Source organism: Ictalurus furcatus, chromosome 12 (assembly GCF_023375685.1).
Source record: "Ictalurus furcatus strain D&B chromosome 12, Billie_1.0, whole genome shotgun sequence".
Lineage (NCBI taxonomy): Eukaryota > Metazoa > Chordata > Actinopteri > Siluriformes > Ictaluridae > Ictalurus > Ictalurus furcatus.
The window spans coordinates 29,679,924-29,702,685 of record NC_071266.1 but is presented as its reverse complement, the minus strand read 5'-3'; the positions used below and the strand labels follow the sequence as shown (position 1 = coordinate 29,702,685).

Below are 22,762 nucleotides of genomic sequence, written 5' to 3'. Positions count from 1 at the left end.
AAAACACAACACCGCCACCTGGTGGACAAACAGAGACATGGCCGTACACTGCGGTACTGCACTGCAGGAAGAACTTTATCACGAACAAGGTATGTTTATGTACAAGAACCGCGACCCAAAACACACAGTCTCCCACTCAGTGACTCTAATAAGGGGAGAAACACACATTTATAAAGATTTAAACAAAACCAATTAATCACTTCGAACAATTATTCAGTTTACCCGAAACATCATACGTTTTAGCCTGACATCTGCTGGTCAAGCTGTGTAACTACATCAAACTAAAGCTGGAAATGTGACCGTTTTAAGTTAATTACTGAATAATGCATATTTACATGTTCATTATTTTTACAGAACTTGAACGGTATTTTTCTTAACGCTGATTACAACGCTTAAATGTGTATGAAAGATTTCTGTATTCCGCCGGTAGGAACTGAGTTTCTCAGCACTATGTGAAACACGGACTGTGTTCAGTGATACACACAGGGCCGGAAGTGCACAGCACACACGTGAATATGGGGAAACAGAAGAAACATGGGCAGTCTAAAGCTGGATCTAAGCTTAAACCCGGCTTTAAAAACAGACAGAATAAATGCGTGGTGATGTTTGATGATAAAGAGAGACAGTAAGTGAAGAGTTAGTGAAAGAGAAGTGCACTACACTGTGTGTACATACTGGACTTCATATCACGGGTCGTGCTGAAGGTGTAGGGACCAAGTGTTGGAAATGTAGTGCACTAGATGTAGGGTGTATTCGAACAAGTGATGGCCAAAGTGCTGTAAGATAAACTCAGATCATGTCTGTAATGATGTTTATACTCGGTGTAGTGCTCGTGAGATCTGCATTCCTGCACTTAATGCCTTCTACACTCTTTGTAGTGCACATACTCGTCTAATACACCCTGTCTACTGCACGCATACAGTTTATGTTCTCTACTCTCTCTCTCTGTGTGTGTGTGTGTGTGTGTGTGTGTGTCAGTGAGTTCCTCACCGGTTTCCACAAGAGGAAGGTGGAGAGACGTAAAGCGGCGGTGGAGGAGATAAAGAACAAACTGAGAGAGGAGCAGAAACGAGTGAGGGAGGAGGTGAGAGAGGGCGTGTGTGAGAGTGTGTTTGAGTGTGGGTCTCTGAGTGACATCACGAATTGTTAACACGTTGTATTTGCTTTGTTTTAGAGACATAAAGAATACCTGAAGATGCTGAAGGAGAGGAAGGAGGCACTCGGTAACGTGTGTGTGTGTGCGCGTGTGTGAGTCTGTGTGTTTCATTTCTTTGTGATTTGAATATCTTTAGTTAAACCCTTTGATGTTGTTTGTTTGTTTATAGAAGATGCAGATGAACTCGATGATGTCATCACTTCGACTACAGAGTCACTGCAGTACGATCACCCCAACCACACCGTCACCGTGACGACCATCAGCGACCTCGATCTGTCCAGCGCCCGACTGCTGGAGTCTCTGACCAATCATGTGAGGATTTAGACGGGTGAAGTAAAGTGCATTATGGGTGCTGGGTTACATCATTGTGATGATGAAAATGATGATGTTTGTTTATGGTGTAACAGGCAGCAGGAGCGGGTGATGATGATGATGATGATGAAGATGTTTGTTTATGGTGTAACAGGCAGCAGGAGCGGGTGATGATGATGATGAAGATGTTTGTTTATGGTGTAACAGGCAGCAGGAGCGGGTGATGATGATGATGAAGATGTTTGTTTATGGTGTAACAGGCAGCAGGAGCGGGTGATGATGATGATGATGATGAAGATGTTTGTTTATGGTGTAACAGGCAGCAGGAGCGGGTGATGATGATGATGATGATGATGAAGATGTTTGTTTATGGTGTAACAGGCAGCAGGAGCGGGTGATGATGATGATGATGAAGATGTTTGTTTATGGTGTAACAGGCAGCAGGAGCGGGTGATGATGATGATGATGAAGATGTTTGTTTATGGTGTAACAGGCAGCAGGAGCGGGTGATGATGATGATGAAGATGTTTGTTTATGGTGTAACAGGCAGCAGGAGCGGGTGATGATGATGATGATGATGAAGATGTTTGTTTATGGTGTAACAGGCAGCAGGAGCGGGTGATGATGATGATGATGATGAAGATGTTTGTTTATGGTGTAACAGGCAGCAGGAGCGGGTGGTGATGATGAGGATGATGAAGATGTTTGTTTATGGTGTAACAGGCAGCAGGAGCGGGTGATGATGATGATGAAGATGTTTGTTTATGGTGTAACAGGCAGCAGGAGCGGGTGGTGATGATGATGAGGATGATGATGATGATGAAGATGTTTGTTTATGGTGTAACAGGCAGCAGGAGCGGGTGGTGATGATGATGAGGATGATGAAGATGTTTGTTTATGGTGTAACAGGCAGCAGGAGCGGGTGATGATGATGATGAAGATGTTTGTTTATGGTGTAGCAGGAGCGGGTGGTGATGATGATGATGATGATGATGAAGATGTTTGTTTATGGTGTAACAGGCAGCAGGAGCGGGTGATGATGATGATGATGATGAAGATGTTTGTTTATGGTGTAACAGGCAGCAGGAGCGGGTGATGATGATGATGATGATGATGAAGATGTTTGTTTATGGTGTAACAGGCAGCAGGAGCGGGTGATGATGATGATGAAGATGTTTGTTTATGGTGTAGCAGGAGCGGGTGGTGATGATGATGATGATGATGATGAAGATGTTTGTTTATGGTGTAACAGGCAGCAGGAGCGGATGATGATGATGATGAAGATGTTTGTTTATGGTGTAACAGGCAGCAGGAGCGGGTGATGATGATGATGATGATGAAGATGTTTGTTTATGGTGTAACAGGCAGCAGGAGTGGGTGGTGATGATGATGATGATGATGAAGATGTTTGTTTATGGTGTAACAGGCAGCAGGAGCGGGTGGTGATGATGATGATGAAGATGTTTGTTTATGGTGTAACAGGCAGCAGGAGCGGGTCATGATGATGATGAAGATGATGATGTTTGTTTATGGTGTAACAGGCAGCAGGAGCGGGTGGTGGTGATGATGATGAAGATGTTTGTTTATGGTGTAACAGGCAGCAGGAGTGGGTGGTGATGATGATGATGAAGATGTTTGTTTATGGTGTAACAGGCAGCAGGAGCGGGTGGTGATGATGATGATGATGATGAAGATGTTTGTTTATGGTGTAACAGGCAGCAGGAGCGGGTCATGATGATGAAGATGATGATGATGAAGATGTTTGTTTATGGTGTAACAGGCAGCAGGAGCGGGTCATGATGATGAGGATGATGAAGATGTTTGTTTATGGTGTAACAGGCAGCAGGAGCGGGTGATGATGATGATGATGAAGATGATGATGATGAAGATGTTTATGGTGTAACAGGCAGCAGGAGCGGGTGATGATGATGATGATGATGATGATGAAGATGTGTGTTTATGGTGTAACAGGCAGCAGGAGCGGGTCATGATGATGATGATGATGATGAAGATGTTTATGGTGTAACAGGCAGCAGGAGCGGGTGGTGGTGATGATGATGAAGATGTTTGTTTATGGTGTAACAGGCAGCAGGAGTGGGTGGTGATGATGATGATGAAGATGTTTGTTTATGGTGTAACAGGCAGCAGGAGCGGGTGATGATGAAGATGATGATGATGAAGATGTTTGTTTATGGTGTAACAGGCAGCAGGAGCGGGTCATGATGATGAAGATGATGATGATGAAGATGTTTGTTTATGGTGTAACAGGCAGCAGGAGCGGGTCATGATGATGAGGATGATGAAGATGTTTGTTTATGGTGTAACAGGCAGCAGGAGCGGGTGATGATGATGATGATGAAGATGATGATGATGAAGATGTTTATGGTGTAACAGGCAGCAGGAGCGGGTGATGATGATGATGATGATGATGATGAAGATGTGTGTTTATGGTGTAACAGGCAGCAGGAGCGGGTCATGATGATGATGATGATGATGAAGATGTTTATGGTGTAACAGGCAGCAGGAGCGGGTGATGATGATGATGATGATGAAGATGTGTGTTTATGGTGTAACAGGCAGCAGGAGCGGGTCATGATGATGATGATGATGATGAAGATGTTTATGGTGTAACAGGCAGCAGGAGCGGGTGATGATGATGATGAAGATGTTTATGGTGTAACAGGCAGCAGGAGCGGGTGATGATGATGATGATGAAGATGTGTGTTTATGGTGTAACAGGCAGCAGGAGCGGGTCATGATGATGATGATGATGATGAAGATGTTTATGGTGTAACAGGCAGCAGGAGCGGGTCATGATGATGATGAAGATGTTTATGGTGTAACAGGCAGCAGGAGCGGGTGATGATGATGATGAAGATGATGATGAAGATGTGTGTTTATGGTGTAACAGGCAGCAGGAGCAGGTGGTGATGAAGATGATGAGAGAGGTGATAAAGAGGAAAAAGTGGAAGCGTTACCCAGGAAAGCTGGAAATCCTCTCCTGTCCAAAAAGTAACACACTGTTTACCTCCTCCTTTTATTTCACTTTCACTTTTTCTGTTCTTTATGTTTCTTTGATATTTTTTTTCATTATTCTTATCGGGTTTTTTTTATATTAGTTTTTGTTTCCATTTGAATCCATTTTCAAATTTTTGATCTTTCCCTTTGATCTTGTTTTGTATTTATATTTAATCCATTTTGATATTTTCTTCTTATCTTTTTATCGTCGTTTTAATCTTTTTATCTTTCCTTTGTCATTTTTTTATCTTGTATTTTCATCTCTCCCTTTGATCTTTTATTTTTCATCTTTACCTTTTCCCTGATACTCTTATCTTCAAAAATGTAACATACTTCCTTTTCTTCATGCTGTACCTACACACCTTTTTTCCTTTTTCCCCCCTTCCTTTTAACTTAAATAAACATTTCTCACTCTCTCTCCCGCTCACTCGCGCTCTCTCTCTCACTCTCTCTCTCTCTCTCTCTAGGATCCAGTCTCTGTCAGCATCGCTCCACACCTTCACCAAACAGAAGAAGAGAAAAAGTAAAAAGGACACCTGGGGGCGGAGTCAGCAGGGGGACCGGAAGTCGTCCGTTGCCATGGGTAACAAGCACCGCTTTGGCAGAACAACAAAGAAGCAGCGGCGTAAGAGAACGGGCAGGAATGAGCGGAGTCAGGACTGAGGAGTTCCTGATAGTCTTCATTATTTCACAACAGATCACAACAAACAACAATAAACATAAAGAAAATAAACAAATTTGTTACTTTGTTTATAGAAAGTTATAAAAAGTTATTAAAGAAGAGTTTGTAGAACCTTCAGAGTGGTTCCTCAATCCCGGAATCCATGGTGCCCCCTAGAGCTGCTCTTCCAGAACCATCTGTATTTTTCCAAAACCTTGGGTACCGCTCTAGAGTTCTTCCTGTTGTTCTAGGATTCTCTGTGCTGCCCCATAATCCACTCTGTGTGGTTCCAGAACCCTGGGTTTGCACTTGGAGTTCTAGGTGCAGTTCTAGAACCTGATCAGTACTGATGTCTGCACTGTCCTGTCACGGAGGTGGACCTTTCTGATGTGCCATTTAATCCGAGTGCATGCGTATGTGGTTTAGGAACGTAGGCATAGGGTGTGGCCGGTTGTCATGGTAACCAGGGAAGCTTCATATCTAACACTGAATGCTAAGAGCACCTCGCACATGACCATTTTTAGTGTGGTGTTATGTTGATAACGTCATCTTGTTTGTTTTCACAATATTGAACAGAACCATGTTAGAAGTAAACACACACACACACTAATCTTAATTACCTGGATCAGGTGTGTTGCATCTCTTTCAATCAAGACTGCATCTCACTAATAGAACTCCAGTATGGTGTGTTCTGATTGGCTGAGAGTAGGCACTGTGTGTGTGTGTTAGAAGTGTGCAGTACTCTGAATGAAACACACTCACAACAATCTTGAAATTTGATAAAAGTGTCTGTGTGAGTGTGCGCGCGCGCAAAGCAAATTCACACACATTTCAGGTTGACATGATCTCACGTGAAAATGCTGTATATGTTTCAGTGTTAATTATAATAATAATGTTATGAATGTGTGTGTAACTGATTTTATAAAAACAGATGATCACTGCCTCACATTTATACATATTTTATACCACATTGTTAATAAAAGTCATATTTACAATCCACTGTTTTCTGCAGCTCTGTTATTTAATCCAGAATAATTAATGACTAGTTACACAATATATACAATGAGCAATAGTCATAAATTAATTTGCAAAAACTATATAATAAATATCAATTAAGTCCATTTCATTCTGGATCTATATTTAAGATTTCTGTGTGGGTAATATATATAATCCAAATGATTGATAGCAGCCTATTTATTAGTACAAGGACTATTGTGTGTGTGTGTGTGTCCGAAGCTGGGGCAGCGTGTACCATCTGCTCACCGGCTCATGTCACTTTCTGATATTTAATACTGACCTCAGGTCTGCGACTGGTGCCATTTTGGCTCCTCAGTGTAATTAAGAGTAAATTGGAATTAGATCCAAAATGGCCGGCAATGGTGATCCAGTTGCCTCTATTGTCGTAGCAGCCAATAAGACATGTGTGTGAGAATGAGCAACTGGGGAAGGAAGAGACATGCTGCTGTCACTCTTTCTCTCTCTCTCTCTCTCTTTCTCTCTCTCTCTCTCTCTATCTCTCTCTCTCTCACACACACACACACACACACACACACACACACAGAGGGGACAGCAGCAGGTAAGGCCTGAATACAGCCTGGGAATTTTTCTTTTTTTAATTTAAGATTAAATCTTATAATTGTGACTTTGTGGTTGTTATATTGCAGAAATAAGTGTGTGTGTGTGTGTGTGTGTGTGTGTGTGTGAAATGTGTGTGTGCAGTGTGTCTAGTGTTTCACTGTTTTCACTGAGTGGTTAGATCACTGTGACATTAACCTGATAAACCTCTTACTAAAGGGCATTAGATTACTCATTATTATTATTATTATTATTATTATTATTATTATTATTATTATTATTATTCTGATTATTATTCTGATAACGTGACTGTGAATTAATTCTTGTGTGATTTAAATATAAGAAGAAGAACATTAGGATTTTTTGTGAAATGTTTTAACTTATTATTATTATTATTATTATTGTTGTTGTTGTTGTTGTTGTTGTTGTTGTTGTTGTTAGTAGTAGTAGTAAAAAGTGGTTATTGAAGTGGTTATAAAGTAGTATACAGTGGTTAAAGTGGTATATACTGGTATAAAGTGGTATATAGTGGTATAAAGTGGTTATAAAGTGGTATATAGTGGTATAAAGTGGTTATAAAGTGGTGTAAAGTAGTATATAGTGGTCCTTGAAGTGGTTAAAGTGGTATAAAGTGGTTAGAAAGTGGTTAGAAAGTGGTTAGAAAGTGGTATATAGTGGTTGTTGAAGTGGTTAAAGCGGTATAAAGTGGTTATAAAGTGGTATATAGTGGTATATAGTGGTATAAAGTGGTACATAGTAGTTGTTGAAGTGGTTAAAGTGGTATAAAGTGGTATAAAGTGGTTATAAAGTGGTATAAACCGGTATAAAGTGTTATATAGTGGTATATAGTTGTATAAAGTGGTATATAGTGGTATATAGTGGTTATAAAGTGGTGTATAGTGGTTGTTGAAGTGGTTAAAGTGGTATAAAGTGGTATATAGTGGTATAAAGTGGTATATTGTGGTTATAAAGTGGTATAAAGTGGTATATAGTGGTCATAAATAAATTGGTATAAAGTGGTATATAGTGGTATAAAGTGGTATATTGTGGTTATAAAGTGGTATAAAGTGGTATAAAGTGGTATATAGTGGTCATAAATTGGTATAAAGTGGTATATAGTGGTATAAAGTGGTATATAGTGGTATATAGTGGTTATAAAGTGGTTATAAAGTGGTATATAGTGGTTATAAAGTGGTTATAAAGTGGTATAAAGTGGTATATAGTGGTATAAAGTGGTATAAAGTGGTATATAGTGGTTATAAAGTGGTATAAAGTGGTATAAAGTGGTATATAGTGGTATAAAGTGGTCTAAAATGGTATATAGTGGTTTATGTTGGTTATAAAGTGGTATATAGTGGTATTTAGTGGTATAAAGTGGTTATAAAGTGGTATAAAGTAGTATATAGTGGTTATAAAGTGGTATATAGTGGTATATAGTGGTTATAAAGTGGTATATAGTGGTATATAGTGGTATAAAGTGGTATAAAGTGGTATATAGTGGTTATAAAGTGGTATAAAGTGGTATAAAGTGGTATATAGTGGTATAAAGTGGTCTAAAATGGTATATAGTGGTTTATGTTGGTTATAAAGTGGTATATAGTGGTATATAGTGGTATAAAGTGGTATAAAGTGGTTATAAAGTGGTATAAAGTAGTATATAGTGGTTATAAAGTGGTATATAGTGGTATATAATGGTTATAAAGTGGTATATAGTGGTATATAGTGGTTATAAAGTGGTATAAAGTAGTATATAGTGGTTATAAAGTGGTATATAGTGGTATATAGTGGTTATAAAGTGGTATATAGTGGTATATAGTGGTTATAAAGTGGTATAAAGAAGTATATAGTGGTTATAAAGTGGTATATAGTGGTATATAGTGGTTATAAAGTGGTATATAGTGGTATATAGTGGTATAAAGTGGTATAAAGTGGTTATAAAGTGGTATAAAGTAGTATATAGTGGTTATAAAGTGGTATATAGTGGTATATAGTGGTTATAAAGTGGTATATAGTGGTTATAAAGTGGTATAAAGTAGTATATAGTGGTTATAAAGTGGTATATAGTGGTATATAGTGGTTATAAAGTGGTATATAGTGGTATATAGTGGTTATAAAGGGGTATAAAGTAGTATATAGTGGTTATAAAGTGGTATATAGTGGTATATAGTGGTTATAAAGTGGTATATAGTGGTATATAGTGGTTATAAAGTGGTATAAAGTAGTATATAGTGGTTATAAAGTGATATATAGTGGTTATAAAGTGGTATAAAGTGGTATAAAGTGGTTATAAAGTGGTATAAAGTGATATAAAGTGGTATATATTGGTTATAAAGTGGTATATAGTGGTATATAGTGGTTATAAAGTGGTATATAGTGGTATATAGTGGTCATAAAGTGGTATAAAGTAGTATATAATGGTTATAAAGTGGTATATAGTGGTTATAAAGTGGTATAAAGTAGTATATAGTGGTTATAAAGTGGTATATAGTGGTATAAAGTGGTATATAGTGGTATATAGTGGTTATAAAGTGGTATAAAGTAGTATATAGTGGTTACTGAAGATTAATTAATTAATTATTAATTATTGTGTTTTTTTAAGAACACAGTTTGTCTTTAACTGACAATTTAATATGTGTAGTACACACACACACACACACACACACACACACACATATATATATATATATATATATATATATATATATATATATATATGTGTGTATATATAAGTATAAATACAATAATATATATGAATATATATATATATATATATATATATATATATATATATATATATGTATATTCATATATATTATTGTATTTATACTTAAGTTAGAAGTGTAATAATGTGCACACGTGTGTTTTCTCTCTTACCTCAGTGTGTACACTGTGTGTGCGATTGTGTGTGTGCGCTGCCCATTACCCATCATGCCCCTCACCGGTGATGAGTGTGTGTGTCCAAAGTTCCAGCCCAACATCTTCGATTCGTCACGCTGCCATGAGTGCCTTCGTCTCAAACACCTGCACACACACACACCTACACACACACCTGAGCAGGTGAATCCGGTCAGCGAGAGCAGCAGCAGCAGAGAAGAGAAGGAACAGAGCCCCAAGGTGAGAAAAAAACAGAGAATTGATGAACAGAGGAATATGGGGATAGACACAAAAGGGTGGAGGAATAGTTTTGGTAACTGGGGGAACACTGTAATGGTGGACAGGAGAAACATTTAGGAAAAAAATACCACCAAAATGCTAATTTCTGATTATTGCTAATGACCACCTGTGGTTGCATATGTAAACAAATCCATAACAAATCAAGGACACGTGAAGAAATGAAGAATTCTAGAGGGAGAACATTATAATTACATTGATTATAAACAGCATAAACACTAGACAATTAGAGCCGGGAAACCATTTAAGCCCTACTAAGGTGGTTTATTTACAAAATAAAGGGGCAGTTATCTGCTACAAGGAACTGGTATAAACATGGTTCCATTAGGTCTATTCCAACACCCTTAAAGGCCACGTTCTACATTTTTGTGTTGGAAAAAAGATCCTGATATGAGCAGCTCGTCTCTATGACAAGAAATTGGTCCCAGTAGTTCTTTATACATTGTTGTCCCGAGATGCTCTTGGCCAAACGTAGCTTCTGCTTGTATCTGGTGGGACAGATCATAGAGCAGGACTCTCTCATCTTCAGACCTGGTCTTCTCATGCTTGGATGTGGAGTTGCCCCTTCTTATAGAGGTGCAACCCAGCACAACATTGTGATACCTCAGGTCCCTGGGAGGTCTTGTACAAAATCTACAGTGAAGACCTATTGTACTGTAGATCCACCAGTATTTACGGTAACAGTCAGGTGTCTCCAAGCACACAGACCACTAGGAAATTGTAGATAGTTGGATAGTTAGTAAGTGTGATTTTTTTTTTTTTTTTTTGCTGTATACCAAGGAGAGGAGGGTTGGGAAAGTTCTCCATGTGCAGCCATCAGATCCCGTTTAGAGCCACCCTGAAGAGTTGCTCATTCACTGTCATGGTGGGAGACGTGGGATTTTCTTAGTTCTCCACTTCATCCAGGAAACCCTTAAAGCAGGGCAGAGATAGAGCAGATACGCTGTAAAAGGTGGTGAAGGTAAGGATCATTCCAAGGGCCCTGAGTAAAAACAATACTTGTCCAGGGCCTGTCTGTTAGGGCCACAATTTGAATTGACTCTCAATATGAAGGCAGTTCTCATGTGATCTTTTTCCTCTCTCCTTGTCATCTCCTTGACCTTTGACTTGATGAGTCAAGGGTGATGACATGCTCCCTATACATGTGGTGTTTCTAGTGCTTGTGTGTTTGATGTGATTCTGATTTTACCTGATTATGAGGTCAGACATCATATAAAATTCTTCAAAAGGTTCAAGGAGGAAAGCTACGATGTTCACGTCTGTGTGCCCACATTAGAAATTAATGAAGGCAGATCATTTTGCTGCTCTTCTGGAATCATACATCATACTCTACACATTTACAGCATGAGAAACAGGCACATAAAGATTGACAAAGTGATAAAAAAAAAACAGGAAGAGAGACAGACAGGCTGAAGAACAGAAATAGAGAGAGAGAAAGAGAGGAAGAGGAAAAGAGAGGGGGGTTGCAGGAGGAACAGCAAAGAAATGAAATAATGATGAAGTGAAGCAGCAACTGGGTTGGGTTACAGAGGCGTAACGCAAACCCAGCCACACACACACACACTCAGAGGAAATGAGTGTGTGTGCTAAAGTGCTCATATTATCAAGCATCTTGAAGCTTTCGACGCCTTAACTTAACTTTCATCAGTTTTGATCAGTTTGTTTATTTTTTACACGTATTTTTTTTTAACATGTTTATTTCGATAAGACATTTGAAATAGGCTAAATAATATATAACTGTTTTCTGGGAAGTAAAAAAAAATTGTCTTTGTTTAATCGATCTCAAAAGTTCAACAGTTTAGCCGCGCCCATAAAACTGTACCTGGCTAACATAGCTGTTTTGTGATTGGCTGGCTCAGGAGGACTCTGATGACGTGTCGGTGGTAAGTGGAGGCTCTCTCTGTATCCTCAGTCCCGAGTGTGACCTTTACGTGTGTGACGGAGACGAAAGCGAAGACGAAGACGAACACACCTTTGACAGGTAAGATAATAATCATTTAATTTAATCTAATTTGCTTACACAGCATCTTTATTTTCTCGTTTGTTCAGTCTAAACTATCTACAGAGGAAATCAGTTGGGATTTGGGTTTTTTGGTCTAATGTGCATTATTTGCATAATAGCTATACACACACCATCAGTAATTATGGTACTGTACTTCCTCTCTCTCTCTCTCTCTCTCTCTCTCTCTCTCTCTCTCTCTCCAGTCAGTGTGAAGGTGACTCATCCTCCACCGGTTCTTGCACTCCTGAAGAAGAGGAAGACTTCTTCTCTCTTCCTCACAGCAGGATGACACGTTTGGATCCCCCATCACACCGGAACAATTCACGCATGTGGATGGAGGAAGCACGTAATCGAGACAGCTTCTCTCGCCGCTCCTCTGTCCCACATGGTAAAGAACAACGATAATATTCACTTCTGTAGCATACATTTATTTATAATTCATTTTGATTTTAAGTGTGTGCAACAAACAAAACATGACAAACATGAAAAAAGATAAAAAATAAACTACAAAATGCCCATATATGGAGATGTAGGTGTGTCATTAAGTCCATATGTGGAAGGCTCTAAATAGGAAGACCTATAAATGTGCATGTCTTTTATTAGCCAGCTTCATAATCGTCACTGTTAACGCTAGGCAGCTAACACAACTCAGCGAATAAATGAATAATGATGAAGACACTAAGTCATTTTGTTGCACGCATACAGCTCTGGTTACAGTAAGTGAGTAAGTGTTAATAACACTAAGTTAATTATTACTCATGGTGTTTCCTCAGTCTTGCGTTACTGCATGTGCCGTGTTTACACGACATGGCTAGACACACATGGGTTCATCCTATCGATTAGTGTGTATCAGGATGATGAAATGATATGAAAGAATTTCTATCCTTAGCACTTGTACCAAATACTAAACCTTAAATAGCCACATAGCAACTATACTCTATCTATAAGTACAGTGTCATAAATCTGGTTACTATGGTAACCTATAGATAATTCTGTTTCTCTAAACCAGAACGTTTAGTTATGGGTGCTTAAGCTATAGCTAGCTAATTAACACCACTTGCTGAAGGTTATCTAGCTCATGTTGCTGACCATTTTAAAGAACTATTTCATGAAGTATGTGTTTAGAATAAATTATAATGTAGTGAGGGTTGTTCCGGTCTCTCCATGACTGTGCATTTTGACCATTCACATTTTCTTTTCAAAACATTTTATGGAATTTTAAAGTTAAGATGAAAGTGTTACCATCTACTTCTCCCTCTGTCCTCAGTGAGTTCGAAGGTTGACCGAGATCGAGAAAGTGGATATTTCTCTCTGGGTCGTGTGACTGGTGCTCGGACATTAAGCGATAAAAGTCCTTCTCCTCATCGGCATGCTGAACGTGGACATCCTTTACCAAGCAACCGAACACCTGAGCCCAAAGCTGTCATTCCATTCCGAAATCCAGACCTTGGTGTTCCTTCACAGAGAAGAACCTCTGAGATCCAGAATCCAGATTTGGCTCCAGTGCCATTGAACTCCTCTCCAGAACCTGTGGACCTCAGCATCGAAGTCGAGGCTCAAGCAGGTCCAAGATCTTTAAGTCCCACGCCGTTCAAGCAGGCCGAATCATTGGCTGCAACCCAAAAAAGAGGGTTCAGAGCACCGAATTCATCTTCTGGTCAGTTTGGAAATTTCTTTTCTTCCAAACAAGATTCTGGCTTTTCCCGCTCGTCATCACCGTCCCGAAGCTCCTCTACTTTCAAACGGGCCGAGTCTGTCTCCTCGCTATCGTCCCGTGGGTATGGGATGGACGGCGTTTCTGAGAGGCGAGACCAACAATCCAAAAACCCCAATCGGAATTCCTTTGGCCGTCCATCTGAGTCTGAAAACATTCGGAAAAACTTCAGAACTTTTGCTAGCACTGTCGGTGCTGTCAGTAATCTCACTAAGTCCCAGCCAAGCCCATATGCTGACCTGAGAGCCGGTTTACGGAAGACAGAGCCCACCAGTGAGCGGGGCACTAAAACCCGAAGTCCCTCCCCTGCAAGGCGGAGCCATGATGCAGCTGGCCAGCCACTTCTCCGGAAAACAGAAACAAAAAACTTTTCAAGTAGTCAGAAGAAATGTGAAAGCCGGAACTCCTCACCAACCAGGAGTAGCAGCCAGTCAATTCTGCATAAAGTGGTTGAAGGTTGGCGTAGTGCTTCACCTGTAAGAAAGGGCTATGGGACATCCAGTCAACCAGAAAAGAGTCTTGTTTCAAATGGGCATAGTCATAAAAGCACTAGCTCCTCTCCTTCAAGAAGAAGCTTTGAGGCCAGCAGCCTACCATTGCATAAATCCGAGACTAAAAGAAGCTTTGAGGCCAGCAGCCTACCATTGCATAAATCCGAGACCAAAAGACACTCCCCCCCATTAAGGCGGAGCTATGATGCACCTACTAAACAATCATCATTGCACAAATCTGGATCAGACCGATCTTCCTACAGCCAAAGTCCCTCCCCTTCAAAGCGGGTTTATGACTCTCCTGGCCAATCACATTTTCGCAAATTAGAGAGCAGCAATTACTCTGCAACAAACCGATCTGCCTGTAACCGAAGTCCCTCCCCTTCAAAGCGGGATTATGACCCTCTTGGCCAATCACGTTTTCACAAATCAGAGAGCTGCAATTACTCTGGACCAAACCGAACTTCTGATAACCGAAGTCTCTCCCCTTCAAAGCGGGGTTACGACCCTCCTGACCAATCACGTTTTCACAAATCAGAGAGTGGCAATTACTCTGGAACAACCCGAACTTCTGATAACCAAAGTTCTTCCCCTTCAAGACGGGGTTATGACCCTCCTGGTCAATCACTTTTCAGATTAGAGCACAGCAATTGTTCTAAAAGTGGGCGGGGCCAGAATATATTAAACAAAACTCTCAGTGAAACAAGGATTGAGTCTGCATCCTACATGGGGAAATCAACTAATAGCAGCACAGCAGGATCATGGCGAGGCTCCACCCACTCTCTCGAGAGCCCACCAATATCCCGTAACTCCTCTCCTTCTAGGAAGTACAGTGAAAGCAAGCTGGTTGGTGTCCGGAAATCTGCCCATGTTTCCTGGAGTACTGGTGACAGGAGGCAGGGTCAGGATAATCATAGGCCCTCCTGCCGGAACAGAAGCCCCTCCCCCTTAATGAGAAACCACACTTCTTCTCAGAGCTCAATAGATTCACTTATGTCAAGCGGCTCATCTGGTCTGAACAGAGAAGAATATGCCATTATGGCCGACCTTCCGAAGGTCAAGAGGGTCCTCCAGAGGGCAAGGCCAAAACAGATGGAGGGAATGGAGAGAGGAAACAGAGACGAAACATCATTATACAAACCTGCCAGGTATAATAAATAAATAAATAAATAAATGGTGACCTATGTAATAAAACCTGAGTTCCTTAACAGTTTGTTAACAGTTCACTATGTCAACATCCTCCCTTAGCCACTCCCACGCTAAACCTGCCCATATCACCTGGGACGACTTGATGGATCAGCGAGGAAATCCCTCCCCTACACACACGTCTTCACACACACAGGTATCACACCTGCATAGTTAACACTCTGTGAGACAGCTACAGACAGACAGACAGAATATACTGTGTTTGTGTTGAAGGGAAATAAGATGGAGCAGGAGAAGAATGAGAGACTTCAACAGGTATGTGTCACTCCATGTCTCTCTCTCTCTCTCTCTCTCTCTCTCTCTCTCTCTCTATCTCTCTGTGTGTGCCTCTCTCTGTCTTTCTCTCTCTCTGTGTTTATACAGTGATATATGTAACGGAATCAGCACTATTAGTGATGAATAAACTGAGCCCTGTGGCAATGTGTAATGTGTGTGTGAAATGAAAGCGCTGCCTGGACACGCACTTCAAATTCCTTCCATCACTTCAGTGAAAAAACACAAGTCAGATTAAATCAGTCTCTGCATGGGCGTGTTGGATTACACACTAATGAACACCAAGTGTGAGAAGAACATTAACAACTGCAGCCTGCGTGTAACACGGGAGAAAAACAAGAACTAAACACAACGAAGCACACTGCAGAGTTAAAGGTACATTTAACTGTTACCAGAGTTACTGATAACATACCAACAAGAGCAAGCAAGGAAAAACATCAAAACATACATTCCTACATTGCTAACGTAAGTCCTTTTAAAGATCAAGAAAGAAGGAATAAAAAGAAAGAAAGGAGAAATAAAGTTGCTTGGTTTGTGGTTCATTTCCTTTACTGTATTTGTAAATACTGTATTTGCTTCCCACTAAAATTTTCCCAAACTAGCCTCTAAAATTGAACGTATCGACTGGGAGCTGCTCAGTGTTGTGTATGCAGTAGAGAAAGCAAAATCGTTTTTTACGCACAGTTACATCACCTCAGTGTTTATACAGCAACCTCGTGACCTTTGCTAGGTCAGGGCTAGAAAGAGGCTGTGTCCCAGATCTCATGCCTCTATTCAATTCAATTCAATTTTATTTGTATAGCGCTTTTTACAATAGACATTGTCTCAAAGCAGCTTTACAGAAATATCAACACGGTATACAGATATTAAAGGTGCGAATTTATCCCAACTGAGTGAGCCGGTGGTGACGGTGGTGTGGAAAAACTCCCTAAGATGTTAAGAGGAAGAAACCTTGAGAGGAACCAGACTCAGGAGGGAACCCGTCCTCATCTAGGTAACACCAGATAGTGTGAAAAAGTTCATTATGGATTTATATGAAGTCTGTATGGCTTTAGAAGCAGCCGTAGTCCCAGCAGTCTGGAACTGGACTTGATGAGCCAAGCTCCATCCAGAGGCAGGACATCCGAAACGGATCAGGCAGGTCCAGAGAGCAGAGAGGATCAGGATCTCTAGTATCTCCATAAAATCGTGTGTGGCTTGGCAGAAGGAGAGAGGGAGAGAAGAGATTATTAGGACTGTGCTTAGCGTAACAGAAAGTCTAGTCAGGGTAGGCTTGAGTAAACAAATACGTTTTAAGCCTAGACTTAAACACTGAGACTGTGTCTGCGTCCCGAACACTACTTGGAAGACTGTTCCATAACTGTGGGGCTCTGTAAGAGAAAGCTCTTCCCCCTGCTGTAGCCTTCGCTATTCGAGGTACCAACAAATAGCCTGCACCTTTTGATCTAAGTAGGCGTGGCGGATCATAGAAAACCAAAAGGTCACTTAGATACTGTGGTGTGAGACCGTTTAGTGCTTTATAGGTTAATAACAGTATTTTATAATTAATGTGAGATTTCACTGGGAGCCAATGCAGTGTGGATAAGATCGGGGTGATGTGGTCGTATCTTCTGGTTCTAGTTAGGACTCTAGCAGCTGAATTCTGGACTAACTGGAGTTTGTTTATACTGTGCATAGTGTGCAAACAAGTAATAATACTGTGCTCTAGGAACCAAAAATGTAGAAAATGTTAAAGTTATTCTGTCACAAATGACGTTTCATGGCAAGCTAGTTTATTTTGCCTAGCTAGATACAATTGTCACTTTGCTAGCTAAATCAAACATGAACCATAGCTTCTTAATTTCATGGACAGGGACATTAACTTAAATCCAGAAGGTATAAACAGATATACTGGAAACTTTTATATTTATTTATTTTATAGTTTTATTCACTTTAACATATACGTTTTGAAAACTCTCAAAAATGTTGACAACTTCATGCTGAGCTGTACCACTTAAATCACATCTAGACTGAATTAAAAACGTCTTTAAAAAGTTGTTTTTATAAGTTCGTGTCCTGATTTTCTTTTATTTTAAAATAAATTAATGAATTGTTTGTTGGTGGAAAAGTTTAATTCTTTAAAAACGAATCATTTTGTCCCACAGCACCACAATCTCTCCATAAGGGGTGTAAACTGTGGAAGTTGTGGCGAGTGCTCTCACGGTGCTTCTGATTGGCTGGTGTGAACGGCGCTGCGGCGCTTCTGATTGGCTGGTGTGAACGGCTCTGCGGCGCTTCTGATTGGCTGGTGTGGGATCTCTGTGTTGAGTCGCTCAGGGAACCGCCCAGGAAGAGACGCTCTCTCCTAGTTGGGGGTAAAAAGTTGTTGAAAGTGTGGATTAAACTTTAAAAACAGAGGTCAGTTCGTTCGTTACTCGGTTTACTCGGTTGTTAGTGGTCGGTTGAGAGAAAGTTTAGCGGTATGAAGGCGGTATGAAGGCGGCGTTAGGCGCGGCGGTGTCACGTCTCCTCAGGCTTTAGCCAGTTAGCAGATCAACAGGTAGAGCGCGAGAGAGTGCTGCACGCGCCTCACTTCACCAGCAAACGCGTCACTCATGGACCCGTAACTGTTTAACTCTTATTTTATTATTATTTATCTGTGTTTTATTTTTTATTTTATTTGTCTGTTTGCTTTCTGGATCATCTAAACATGACGGTAAGGTTTTATTTTAAATCTACAGTGTGGGTTGTGAATGTTCTGAGAGGAAGTATAATAACATTACCGTGTTTATAACCAGTGTTACATATCACTGTTAGCTCTGTGTGTGTGTGTGTGTGTGTGTGTGTGTGTGTGTGTGTGAGAGAGAGGGTGTGTCTGCTTACACTGTCCTCCCACCTATTCAAACTGAAAGTGTGTGTGTGTGTGTGTGTGTGTGAGAGAGAGAGAGAGAGAGAGAGAGAAGTCTAAAGTCTGTGTGATAATCAGCACCAGAGTAGATCTGTTTGTTGTTTGAGGGTTTTGTCCTGAATGAGCCCTCACTCCCTACACCGAGTGCCCTACACTGAGTCCTACACCGAGTGCCCTACACTGAGTCCTACACCGAGTGCCCTACACTGAGTCCTACACCGAGTGCCCTACACTGAGTCCTACACCGAGTGCCCTACACTGAGTCCTACACCGAGTGCCCTACACTGAGTCCTACACCGAGTGCCCTACACTGAGTCCTACACCGAGTGCCCTACACTGAGTCCTACACCGAGTGCCCTACACTGAGTCCTACACCGAGTGCCCTACACTGAGTCCTACACCGAGTGCCCTACACTGAGTCCTACACCGAGTGCCCTACACTGAGTCCTACACCGAGTGCCCTACACTGAGTCCTACACCGAGTGCCCTACACCGAGTGCCCTACACCGAGTGCCCTACAGATCAAGGCGTCTTCACACACTTCCATTATAGTTCAGTTTCTTTAATTAGAAAAGAAATAAACTAGTGAAATTAAAGCTGTTACACACAGAGGAACAGTCAGTGAGTGTGTGTGGTAGCCAACACGCTGCAGTGACTGAGCTACATTACTGGAACATTTACTAAACAATCAATAAATGAGGTCTGATATCTGATGGATTTCAGCAGCTATCAGATTACTGAAGTGGTCATGTGATCAGCACTCTGTCATAATCAGAGTAGGCTTCAGCAGAGACATTGACTACGTTTACATGTACAGCAGTAATCTAATTATTGAGCTTACTCTGATTAAGATAATAATGTGATTAAGGTGTTTACATGAGTCGCTTTTAGAATACTCCTGTCATGTACCCGTTTCACATGTTATAGATCATAATTAGATTAACAGCCCGCGTCATTACGTCACCGCGCCACACCGTCCGACGTCCCTCCAGAATTTCACGTATGAATGTACAGGTCGTCTTCGTTATGGTACCGTCTACAGTTTTGGGTGTTTTTATTTAAAAATTTTACAAACGCTTTAAGTGCGGTTAATTATTTGTCATGCTGAACGTGCTAATAGACGACTGGTTGAAGCCGTGGGTGTGTCCCAAACCGCGTACTTACCTTCTATATAGTAGCGCAGATACATGTATTTCACCTACTGTAGGTCTATAGCAGGTAAGTATGTGGTTTGGGACGCAGCCGAACTCTCTTGTTCGCCGTAAAACGGTTGAGCACTGCCGTGTGTGATCGTGTCCTGTCGCACAATGCGGTGAAAACTCCCACATGATGGTAATAATGTGATTAAGGTGTTTACATGTCTGTAATACACGTCCATAATGCGACTAAAACAGGAGTACTCCACGTGTCTTAATTCCATTAGTGTTTACTTCCAATATGGCCTTAATCAGATTAAGGTAATTAGAAATTGCTGTTTATATGCTAGTTTCTTAATCAGAGTATGGTCTTAATCAGGTTAATATTGGATTATTGTTGTCCATGTAAACATACTGACTGTGGGTTTAAGTCAGTAATCAGATTATTGATCACATGTACACTGATAATCTGATCTCGTTTTTTAGGGGAAATGTCTGACTGTGTGTTTGGTTCAGTATAAACACAGCTCTAAGATGGACATCAGTTTCAATTTACAACCTTGAAAATGGGTGTGTCTGACTGACTGTCTGTCTATCTGACTGTCTGTCCGACTGACTAAAAGCCTGTTGTTCAGAGTTGCCCAATCTTAACCCTATAATTGTGTTGACTCCGCTGTGTGTGTGTGTGTTTCTCCTCCCTCTTTCATCTTTTGGGTTTCCTGTTAGATTTAACACTTTCACAACACCATGTTTACACACACTCACACACACACAGTTTGACAAATGTGTTCTGCTTATAGATGGTTTAAGTACTAACCTCTCTCTCTCTGTGTGTCTCTCTCTGTGTCTCTCTCTCTCTCTCTCTCTCTCTCTCAGCCTGATCTGTTGAACTTTAAGAAGGGATGGATGTCCAAACTGGATGGAAGTGGAGAGGTATGTATATACTGTGTGTGTGAGTGTGTGTGAAACAGCTTTCATTTCACATTTTTATTTCTTTTCTAATTAAATATAAGAAATGCAAAAACAATGTTCTAATACTGAAATTACAGTCGCAATGAAATCTGCACAATGTGACCTATTGTTAATATTAAAGTGTTTATTGTAATCTCTGTGTGTGTGTGTGTGTGTGTGTAGTGGAAAAAGCACTGGTTCGTGCTGACAGATGCTGGACTGAAATACTACAGAGACTCTGGAGCCGAGGAGGTGTGTGTGCGTGAGTGTGTGCGTGAGTGTGTGCGTGAGTGTGTGCGTGAGTGTGTGCGTGAGTGTGTGCGTGAGTGTGCCATATTAAAACCTTGTTAGATTTAGTTATGTTTTATTTTTTTGAAGTTTATTAATTATTACTGTTAATTAAGCTAATAATTGATTCAGTATTTTTATTAGTGATCTGTCATGAACTTTAATCTACTGGTTTTAAGCATAAAACGTCTTACTCTAATACGTTATTACCATATTATTACCATGTTACTTTATTCTTACTTTATTCTTACTTTATTACTTAGGGTTGCAAGTGATGATTATTTTCATAATCGATGAATCGGATGGGGGCGGGGCAAACTTTAAGTACCATTTTTTTCGTTTATTTAAAATAAAATCCACAAACTGAGTGTTACAAATATAAACTTCAGACTAAAACTTTACACAACTGTTTGTCCAATTATATAAGACTGAAAGGAACCCAATACACACACACACACACCAGAATATATATTATTCATTTCGGACTGTAGTTTAGTTCAGGGCTTTTTGTGCATCCATGAAAAATAATGCATAATTATTAGTTTATATTATATAATAGTATTTATTCATTATTTTTGCACAAAAAGCACAGAATTAAAGCACAGAATTAAACCCCAGTCCTAAATGAATAATAATAACTCTTTCACTGCACCGTGTGGTTTCTGTTCCTCACGGTCTTTAGGAATATTATTATACTTGTTTACTTTTGATCGTAGTGTTTTAATGAGACATTACAGATCTTACTCGCACTACGCTCTGTATCACCGTGTCTACACTACGAGTGAGGAGCAACGCGTCCTCATTACTAACACATCCCTTCCGTTATAATAAACAACAGAAGTTACACAAATACAACATATAATGACAATAAACTTAAATTAAACTAAACCTCTTAAGCAACTCGCACCAGTTTCCCCTGCCCCTTACACACAGTGGAGCATTTTGGATATAAACACGAGTTTGTGCTCGTGCATCACTGTCGTGCTTCCCTGCTACACAAACTCCGCTTTATAAAGTTTGATAATATAAAATGCCCCCCTGCCTTAGAGGACTTTCTTCCTCAGTCACGTGACGATTTCTCCTCCGTCTGATGAGACTGAGGTCATGTTGGGAATAAAAGGTAACGTTGACATAAACAGTAAACTGAAGAAAGTCATCGTCAGTGACTCTGGGTGTCTGCTAAAGCTAGCGGCGTCGCATTACGTGCGTATGATGTCGTGCGCCACTGACTCGGAAGTGGCTTATACTTCCGGTTAATAAAAAAAATAATGTGTTCCATTTGAGACGATATTACCTTTCTATCACCCCATGCTGCGTGCAGACCAACTGATCATAATCAGATTCCAACTGATCTATAATCAGATTCGTTACAACAATTTTCATAATTGATTATTATTGATTTTATTGGTTAATAGTTGTAGCTGTAATATATATTAGTGTATTATTAATTTATTTGGGGGTTTCTCTGTAGTTCTTATTATTGGTTGCTAAGTTTAGTACCCCATTTTAAAAATATATATTGAGTTTAAAAAAAATCTATTTCTGCTTATTAAACTGCTCTCTCTCTCTGTCTCTCTTTCTCTCTCCGTCTCTCTCCGTCTCAGAAAGATGAGTTGGATGGAGAGATTGATCTCTGTTCGTGTTTGAAAGTCTCTGAGTTTGATGTGGAGAAAAACTATGGCTTTCAGATACAGGTGACTAAACTCACATTCGCTCACTCACTCACTCCTTTATTCACTCACTCACTCACTCCTTTATTCACTCACTCACTCACTCCTTTATTCACTCACTCACTCACTCACTCCTTTATTGTCTGTCTCTCAGACGGCAAGTGGAGTGTTCACACTCTCGGCTATGACTGCGGGAATCAGGAGGAACTGGATTGAGATTTTGAGGAAAAACATCCGGCCAAGCAGTACAC

The 22,762-nt window shown here is 40.3% G+C and overlaps 2 protein-coding genes across 4 annotated transcripts in view; both read left to right on the top strand.

Moving 5' to 3' along the window:
* Positions 1–469: 469 nt before the first annotated feature.
* Positions 470–6,138, top strand: nol12 (nucleolar protein 12). Its single transcript, XM_053638467.1, has 6 exons — positions 470–625; positions 979–1,084; positions 1,175–1,223; positions 1,326–1,468; positions 4,380–4,480; positions 4,954–6,138. The coding sequence occupies exons 1-6, from the start codon at positions 516–518 to the stop codon at positions 5,147–5,149; spliced, it is 705 nt and encodes a 234-aa protein (XP_053494442.1). The 5' UTR covers positions 470–515; the 3' UTR covers positions 5,150–6,138.
* Positions 6,139–14,174: 8,036 nt separating this feature from the next.
* The window catches only part of triobpb (TRIO and F-actin binding protein b), an 18,042-nt gene continuing 9,454 nt past the window's right edge, over positions 14,175–22,762 (top strand). The window contains exons 1-7 of one of the 3 annotated variants that reach the window (XM_053638438.1): positions 14,175–15,248; positions 15,349–15,442; positions 15,520–15,561; positions 20,479–20,535; positions 20,737–20,805; positions 22,446–22,535; positions 22,666–22,762. The exon at positions 22,666–22,762 is cut by the window's right edge and continues 13 nt beyond it. In XM_053638438.1, the coding sequence (XP_053494413.1) occupies positions 14,827–15,248; positions 15,349–15,442; positions 15,520–15,561; positions 20,479–20,535; positions 20,737–20,805; positions 22,446–22,535; positions 22,666–22,762 (871 nt within the window). In that variant the 5' untranslated portion in view covers positions 14,175–14,826. Of the gene's footprint in view, positions 15,249–15,348; positions 15,443–15,519; positions 15,562–17,746; positions 18,275–20,478; positions 20,536–20,736; positions 20,806–22,445; positions 22,536–22,665 lie in introns of those variants that run through there. The other 2 variants (XM_053638437.1, XM_053638439.1) reach the window with 2 other exon arrangements.

Coding starts and splice junctions, on each gene's coding strand:
- nol12 (XM_053638467.1), top strand. CDS start 516: ATGGGGAAACAGAAGAAACATGGGCAGTCTAAAGCTGGATCTAAGCTT. Junction 626..978: donor TTTGATGATAAAGAGAGACA/GTAAGTGAAGAG, acceptor TGTGTGTGTCAG/TGAGTTCCTCACCGGTTTCC. Junction 4,481..4,953: donor AATCCTCTCCTGTCCAAAAA/GTAACACACTGT, acceptor CTCTCTCTCTAG/GATCCAGTCTCTGTCAGCAT.